The sequence below is a fragment of the Sesamum indicum genome, linkage group LG10 (genome assembly GCF_000512975.1).
Source record: "Sesamum indicum cultivar Zhongzhi No. 13 linkage group LG10, S_indicum_v1.0, whole genome shotgun sequence".
Lineage (NCBI taxonomy): Eukaryota > Viridiplantae > Streptophyta > Magnoliopsida > Lamiales > Pedaliaceae > Sesamum > Sesamum indicum.
The window spans coordinates 13,696,417-13,705,775 of NC_026154.1; the positions used below are offsets into that span (position 1 = coordinate 13,696,417).

General features: G+C 34.1%; 1 protein-coding gene across 3 annotated transcripts in view; it reads right to left on the reverse strand.

Moving 5' to 3' along the window:
- Window positions 4,484-9,359, reverse strand: part of LOC105172472 (phytochrome A) — a 5,347-nt gene continuing 471 nt past the window's right edge. Inside the window, exons 1-5 of one of the 3 annotated variants that reach the window (XM_011093914.2) lie at window positions 9,202-9,353; window positions 6,485-8,539; window positions 5,487-6,303; window positions 5,107-5,397; window positions 4,484-4,891 (exon numbers count right to left, since the gene is read on the reverse strand). In XM_011093914.2, the coding sequence (XP_011092216.1) occupies window positions 4,681-4,891; window positions 5,107-5,397; window positions 5,487-6,303; window positions 6,485-8,534 (3,369 nt within the window). In that variant the 5' untranslated portion in view covers window positions 8,535-8,539; window positions 9,202-9,353 and the 3' untranslated portion in view covers window positions 4,484-4,680. Of the gene's footprint in view, window positions 4,892-5,106; window positions 5,398-5,486; window positions 6,304-6,484; window positions 8,540-9,035; window positions 9,173-9,201; window positions 9,354-9,359 lie in introns of those variants that run through there. The other 2 variants (XM_020697056.1, XM_011093916.2) reach the window with 2 other exon arrangements.

A 9,359-nucleotide genomic window follows, 5' to 3' on the forward strand; every position in this document is an offset into this window, starting at 1 on the left:
GAAAAAAAGAAAATTCCATGCTTATTACTACAAGAGGAATTGAGATTTTCCATATTAATTATAGAGAAAAGTATGATTGATTATTTCACTTCAATTATATAAATGATTATGTAATATGTATGTATGTTACAGAAATTATATACATAGTTTGAATTTTAGAATTTCAAAGTATCTGCCGTAGCTTCTATTTTGCAACCAACATAAGTTATCAAGAAAATCGTAAGATTATGAATAGTGACAAAAACGAAGCATAGAAAAAAGTTAAAATTAGATTATTTTAGAAAGACAACTCAAATATTCGATAATTTTATATATATAATAAGTTGCAAATGTCCGTAGAGAATTATTTATAATTTTTAATGTGATTCATCTTAATTTAAATAGTTTATAACTTTTAATTTAATTTAAACAACTTAAAAGTAGAAATTGCAATAAGAAAAACTCATTTTTAAGAACTTATGTCTCAGCAATAAATTGATATATGCTTATTTTAAATGATTGTAAATATTTATATTTTATATTGTATGTATATATATTTATTTATATGAGTGAATTATACTTTGAAATGCATAATAATGATATGAATTTTACGCAGATATCATGTACGTGTCACGCGTAATACAATATAAAAAACAAAAATAATGTTTAGCTAGAATTATAATTTATAGATTATTAATTAATTTCTAGAATATTGATAAAGGGTGGAATTAATTAGAATATATGGGAATGGAAATGACTTGTTTATAAAGCAATTAAAGTGTGTGTGAAGAGAAAAAGACAAAGCAACTTATGATGGGATTAGTAGTGATTAGATGGGACAAAATATATCATATGATTAGACAAAAGGCCAACAACCAAAAATATGGTAATTTATCAAATCTTTGTCGGAAGAAATTAACCTTTACCTAATTATTTGCTTAATTCTTACACCCACAACAACATTACTACTTTAAACTCTTCACTCTTAAGCCTACTTACATTATTCATATTATTCAACAAATAATGTATTGCACAACTCAAGTGTTTTTTGTCCTTTTTGCTATAATCCCTTTTTCTATCCAATTGGATTTTCTGCTGCAAATTCGTTTCGTAATTTTTTTTTATTACATTGAACAGACATATATAGTGTGTGTAAAATATTTTTTTAAATGAAGATATGGAATTACTACAGTGCTTTTTTATGATGTTTGGAAAATTATATATAGTATTCTTGATGTTTCTTTCTATCTAATAAATAAATTCCTAATTCTTAAGTTGAAATCTATCGAATTTGCTTATATTAGTAATAAAATTGAACAAAAAATTTATATTTAACCCCAATTGATTTTTTACTGGTCTATTACATGTCAAATAAATTTTTTCTGACCAAACTACCCTTATACATTTTCACACGCTAATGCATGTGAAGAGATCTTCACCCTTATAATGGTATTTTCGTCTGAAAGTATTTGTTTGGCGTATAATAAGTGAGTAAGAAGTCAATTGGGGTTATATAAGTGAGTAAGAAGTCATTTAATCTTTTTGTTAATATCAACAAATTCAGTGATTTCGGCTAACGTAAGAATCTATTTGTTAGATAAAAACAAACGTCAAGGACATTAAATATAATTTCTCAAACATCAAGGTGTCAACGTGTAATACATCAAAATTTAGGAGACGGTGATGTAATTATCCCCAAAGATGTTGACAAATTTTACTAATATTATGTTACTAGAACAAAATTGACTTTTTTGCACGGTTAACGTTTAATTTTTTTGGAGAATACTAATTAGTCTTGGTTGCGCAACAATTATTAATCATTAGTTCTACAAGCGAGGCAAAAAAATATTAGTTATAATTAAAAAAAATTGTAAAAAATATTTTAGCCATAAGTAAAACCACGATGAATGTCGAATAACTGTCGTCAAAACTTAAAAATTTTTACATACCATACTGGATAATACTGGTTTATCATGAGTTTTAGGTTGTAGTAATTTATGATATAGGAGATAATCTTTTTCTTTTCTTCTTCTTTTTGTAGTGTGCGTAACTCGATTGTTGTCCTATCGTACGATGTATTGGTCACTCTAATTTTATATAAACTTTACAATATTATTATTTTTTAAATAGATGTAAGACAGACGCGAATATTATTTATATTTATATTTTGGTTTAAATAATGCTAATGATGATTTTTAAATATGCCATAAATTTATGGTCAGTATTACACGTTCTCTATCACTTTTTGGCTGTATAGAAATTATTAGACAATGATTAATATATATTTGATTGAAATAGTGATTTGGTACGTGAGATTATACAAAGAATGTTAGGTGACATTTGGTGTCATATAATACTAATTGCATACAAAATTTTCAACTACTCAAATTTTGTTACAGTATGAATCATCAGATCCAATAAATCCCCACACAATTAAATAAAGGATAGATTGTAATTTTTTTTTATATTTGTCATAATTATAAATATTTTTTTATTATTTAAAATATTATAAATATTTTTTAAATTGACAGTCGTCCAGTAAATATCCGGTACAATAGGTTGTTATGAGATAATATTTGTTAAATGACCATTAATTTCAAGAGGAGTATTTATAATTTTTCAAATAATGAGAAATTTTATAATTATGATAAATTTTACGAGAGCCCGTTGTTATTTATACTAAAATAAAATATTGCTATTATATTATATATAGTTTTACATCTTGCATTTGAGTCGGATATTTGCTAGTTGTACCTATATGTATTACTTACATTTGATCTCTATTTTTTTAGATTAAATATAAGGTATTACAATGTTTTTTTATAAAATTTAAAATAATTATAAATATATTTTTGTTATTTAAAAAAATTATCAATATTCTCCTGATTTTATCGTCCATCCAACAATTAACTTATTTTGTTGGTCTCCTGTTAAGTTTTTATTTATATTTTATGATAAACTGATCAAAATGTCCTTCGACTATGAATTATAATTTTATTTATTTTTCAAAAAAATTCAAATATTTTATATGGGGTAGAGGCGTAAGAAGGAAATTTCACCTCATTGATAGTTTTTATAATTTCTCGATTTATTTTAAGAAAGAAAAAGAACAAGGGCAAAACGACATTTTGAGGCCTTCATCCAGAAATTACATAATTTTATCAAATATCGTGAGGATATTCGTAGTTTTTCAAACAATGAAGGATATTAGCAAAAAACATAATATAAATTTCTATTTTTACCCATAATTTAATATTCCCATGTAATAATTTTATACGTACGATGGGATAAATGTAATGATACCTCATCTATATATATTATATTATATTTATCCTCTTGTAAGTATAAAAATATATATGAGAGTGTTAAATGAGGTGTAAAATTAAAATTTTATGTAGTTCTGTTTGCTGACAAGTCAACCTTTTTGGTCCAAACCTAATAAAACGGGACGAGCTATAAATGGAGAATTTTCGAAAGGCGTGTAAGTATAATCTTGAAACTTTTTGAAGAAAACTGTAATTTCACATTTTTAAATGATATCTAAGTGCAATTAACCCTAATTACAATGTATCACGTTTCTATTATTTTTGAATCGAAAATTTCTATAGCTAGATCAAAATTCACACTAAATATCATATCTTTCTTTTTTTTTTTTTTTGAAATACATCGATATTTATAAATCAATCAACACATTATTATTGCAATATTTATATGCAATACATCAATATTTCTAAATCAATTAATAAATTTAAAAAAAATAAAAAAATAACATATTACTATTTAACGTAGATTAAATACCTGTATTTATATGACTCAAACTCACAATCTCTTGATCTACTTCATTTTTTCCAATAGTTGATAATTCATTTAAAAAAAATGATTATAACATTTGAATTGTATAACTTCATAATTGATTAGTCAAACATAGATTAAAACTAACTTTAATTTTAATGTAAATTAACGAATTAAAAAACTATTTAATGGGCATAATAAATAATTAAATAAAATACTAATTTGGTGAGATTAAAAGCTACATATAGTAACTTTTACCAAGATGTGGTACTTATGAAATTTAATTTAAAAAGTGATTATTAAAAAAAAGTCAAACGACCCTTAAACAAAATAAACACAAGCCTGACCTGCTCAATTACGAGGCTGGATAGGCACTTGTTCACCATATAGTAATAGAGTACATTTTCAAATTTATAAATGATTCGAGTCGAAACGACCACATTTTTATTCAAATTCACTTGAATTGTTATCGTATTTCAAGAATAATGTTTGAATTTGATTTGATTATTGATTGAATCAACCTCAAACGAGCTTACATTAATAGAATCAAGCTCGACTCGGTTACTAACACAAAAAATTGTTCAAACTTGATTTATTAAATTTAACAAATCAAATTCAATATCGATCGATTTCAAACGACTATCGAATAATTTGATTTATTTTTCGGCGTTAGCCAAACCTCCAGCACTTACCAGTTTCCAGACAACACAGATTAATGAACCAAGACCAACAGACAGAAGTTGATTGATGAAGCATTGTTCTTGAGCTATAAAAGCACCAAGTTACAACATCGGCAAGAACATAAGTTCACATAATTACAGCAGAAAAACAACACGGCTTTGCCGCACCCCAAGCAAAAAGAGAAAAGCAACAGTGAGAAACAACTGTGGAACGTACAAAGGAGTACATTTAGGCATTGTGCTTACTAGATATGGCGAGTTCAACAGAGATGATGAAAGTGGATCGTCCCGCCTCCTTCAGATACTGAACGTCTCCGTTCATAAGCTTCACCAACTTTCTACTGATGAAGAGGCTGATCCCGTCCTCAGTCGTGTCCGCCTCGTCCCCAAACATTTGGTTCAACAATTCTTGCGGTACACCTCCACCCGTATGTGTCATCCTGCATCACAACAGTGCCAAAATATAATGCAATAGCTAACGTTGGGAAAGCTGAGAAAGAAGTCTTAAATATCATATTTAAATTATTCTACACACATTTGGGTGTGCCATCCTCACTGGTACTAACAGTTAGTTTGGCAGTGGTGTTTAAAGACAAATCAACGTTCAACGCCTAGCACAGAAACGAAGTTCATAGGATTACTGTAGTGAGTGTACCTGAACTCCAAATGGCCAAGCTGAACTGATTCGCCTATAGAATCTTTCGTCAACGAGGCTGCAACGCCAAGCTGGCCCCCGCTTGGAGTGTAAGTGACTGATATTAGCAAAAATGCCGCTAGGATTTGCTGAAGCCTCAAACTGTCTCCATATAGTGTTTCGCTAGAGAGATTTGGAGCCAAATTATCGACTATCATAATACCCTTTCCATTGCTTTTCATCATGACTTGACTAATCGCAGCAATCAAGACTTCAGGCAAATTGAACTCCACCATCTCCAGATCCAAGTACCTGAAGGGAGACAAATGAAAATCCAATGAAGTAAAGTTCGTGTAAATGAAAGTTCTAGCTACACTTTAACATTATGATTCCAGCTTTACCCTTCAATTATATGATCAAGATCTGTATCATCGAGAATTTTGTTTAGCTGACGTTGACAGCAAAGACTAGTGCGCAGAAGGTTTTTCTGCTCATCGTCCAGGTCAGTTCCCTCCATCATCTTCCGAGAAAATATAATCCCGGAAAGAGGGTTCCGGATCTCCCTTCTAATATAAGCTAAGACTCTCAATCTCTTCAGTGCAGTTTGCTCTGATAATCGTTGAATGTGAAGTGCTTGTTGGAGCTCTTGACTGGCCAGCTGCAGGAAGCAGAAGAGTCCAGTTACTGCACCCTCCGCATCCAACTTTTTGCTGACACAAAGTAGGCACTCCACGTATTTCCCGCTCCTTGAGAAAAAACCGAATGGTATTTTTTCAGAATCTTGGCCAGTGACCGCATTGTTGAGTACGATACCGAGGTTCACATAAGCCTCTTGATTTTTCAGACGGCAGCAAGCTCTATTTATCCCAAAGACCTCACCCAGAAGCATTCTATTGATCACATCATCTCTACGCCATCCGGATATTTTTGTCATGGCTGCATTCCACTCAGAACACCAGCCAAACTCATCTGTCCCAAATATAGGTGGGATTAACGGGTTAGGATTTTGTACGATAGCTCGATAATCTCCTTCAATTCTTGTGAACTTGTCCATCACGCTCTTCTGGGCTGTTATATCCTGAGCAATAAAACATACTCCCACGACGTTCTCCTTCACATCCCTGCTCGCACAAGCGTTCACAACTAAGCTGATTGGACCAGATTCACTCCTTGGCCCATGGGTTTTGATCTCAAATTGTACATTTCTTTCTTCTTTCCCTGATACAAGATGAAAAACAGTGTATGTTGGCACACATGTAACAAATCAATGTTTGTCTTCGATAGAGAAAAGAAAAGAGGAACTTCTTTGTAAAGGACATGATATCATGTATTATCTTCAACACAGGCATATATTACTATCATCTGAGAGTAGAGTTTGTCATTCCATTTAAAAACATACCTTGAAGTGCCAATTCCAACATCTTACTCACTGTATCAGCTGAAGACTCTTCAACGAGTGCAAGAAAATGCCTGCCAATTGCTTCGTTAACAGGAAGACCTGTTAAATCAGCGATTTTGGTATTCCAGCCATTCACAAGACCATCTACATCAACTGCTAAGATAGGCACGGAAGCAGTTTCAATCAGGCGGACCATCTCAGATGTCACTGCTTCGAGCTCCTGTATACCATCGATTTGCAGTTCATTCAGCCTTGTATGAATTGTGTTAGTGTCTGACTCCTTAACCTCAGCCTCTTTGAACGCATTTCTTAGAATAAGCTGCAACGAGTGGATTGCATCCATCTCATAGTCTTTCCAAGGTAAACTTCTTGTCTTCACAACTTCTAAGAATGCTTTGAATGACGACCTTGGATGCATCTTCCTTCCGTCGTCCTTTTCACCAGGTTCATGCTTAGCACCACCCCAACGAATTTCCGCAGCAGTGTGTGACCTGAACCAGAAAAGCCAGTCCTTATCACTTATCTTGACACCTGCCATACCGCAGACAGCATCACCAAGAGCCAGAGCCCCTGGAAAACCGGCATCGTATAAGCTGTCTGTACTCAAACCCGTGGAGTCCCTGTGGTACTCATCAAGCCATGAAACTATATCTCGGATCTGAAAGTCGGTCGGTGTTAATCCCAACCGATACTTCTTGTTCTTGTATAGTAGGGCAGCACCATCACATTTCACGAGATCCATTATGTTGGGGCTCTGGGACACGATGCCTAAGGGTGCATCTCGCAACAGCATATCACACAAAAGGGTCTGAGTTCGCAGGATATTCTTCTCAAGCATCTGATTTTCCAATTCCAATTCCTTGTTAACATGGATGGCGAACACCTGGGCAAGAAATTCGCATGCGTAACGGAGAGGGAAGGGGACGAATCTTGGACTTGTGTGATGGCAAACTACTAATCCCCAAAGCCTTTTCCTCTTTTCTGGATGCGAAGAATCAGAGCCCTCCTCATCTCCCTCATTGACAACAACAGACATCACCAAAGACGCAATCGAATTCATGTTCTCCATGTACTGTAAATGGCAAGTGTGTGGGGCTCTGAGCGTCGAGCCGCAGAGTGTCAGATCAAATGGAAGCTTCTCATCTTGAACCACTTTTATATGATTAGCTCTACAGTCACAGATCATCCTGACCTTGTTCTTCATGAACAAAAATCGGGCAGCCTGAGGGATATCTGTAGCGGGATAATGCAAGCCCACATAAGGCTCAAGGCCAGGCTTTGTGATCTCAGTGAACACCTCTCCGTGATCATCATCATGAAACTTATAAATCATCACCCGGTCATAACCGGTGAGTTCAAAAACTTCTTGCACCATTGTATCACAGAGCCTTTCTACGCTCCCACTAGGTAACGCCTGCAACCGGGTTATAGCTTTTGCTGCGAGCTTATAAGATTGCAAGGCCCCAGCAGCAGTCATAGGGACCTCATGAGGCTTCACAGGCTCAAAGTCGATGATTAGACTGCCTGTGACTCTGTGTATTATTGCATAGAAAGGCTTCCCAGAAGTTTTACAGTGAACCAAGATGGGGTTCAACAGAGAAACCTCACCAAATCCCAGTGCTTTCTGCAACGCAGCAGCGCTAGGAGCAGTAAAAATAGCTTTGATATCAGATCCAATGCCAAGAACCGGGTGATCACCCACACTTGGAACAGCATGACTGACCATTGTAAGCATTTCTGGAGCATTCTCACTATAGGCAATTACTCTGAAAGTTTTCTCATCAAGGGCCAATAGACAACCAAATGGCTGGATCAGCTTGCCTTTCTGTATTTGATGGAGGTAAGCAGTAGTGACTTTGTCGGACTTAGGTCTCTGGTCTCCACTAGGGACATTCGTCACACGAACCGAGCTGGAGTAGTCAAATGAACTACCCGATTCTTCAAAATCTGCATGGAGTTTAGCATCTATGGACGTCTGCGCAATTATCCTAGTACTATGTCTCGATCTCGCAGAATTTATAGAAGACTGACCACGTTGAGAAGACGACATTCTTCCTTCAATCGGAACAAGAGAGCAAAATGAATCAATCAAACCGTAAATTTAATGAGAAAAATACCTGCTGATACCAAATCCTGGTAACAAACAACAACACTAATAAATTATCTTAGCTGGTCTTGTCACTTTCATCACCCCCCTCCCCCCAGTTAGAACATATAACAGCAGAAAACCCTGTAGTTTCCTATAGTCTATACGTCCGAACCCTATCAACAATATTCTAGCGCTTAGATGCAAAATACAAGATGTCTCAACATCCACAATACTAAGACAAATGCATAACATATCAAACTAATTAATCTGAACAAAATGGCTCAGAATTTGCAGGATTCCCAGTAAGTGAAAACATGAAATTACATATAGCCACAATTCAAAAATCAGTTTAGCATCTACCCTAACTTCATCTATTAAAATCATTAACCAAGAACATGAATACTCCAAAGAAACTTGCAAAGCAAAAGATACCAAAACACGTCCCCTGCTAAACAAATTTACCTATATGAGGCTGTCAAACTTGAACAACACAAACCCTCTATTGAAGAAGCAAAACAAAGCTCAAATTCAAGAACCCTCAACTACTACAACCAAAATTTCCAATCTTTTTGTGCTTTTTCCCCTTTTACCTGATGAAGAAAGTTAAGAGAAAGCAGAAAGAACTGACCCCTTTTAATCTCAGCTTGCAGATGCCAAGAAACAAAAGTTCAAATTCCCACAAGAAATCTTGAAACAGTGAAAGCCCAGAACAAGTTCAATAACTGGAAATTGAAAAACCCCAGTACTTTAGCCCACTGATATTCAACCCCACCATAGAGGAAAGCT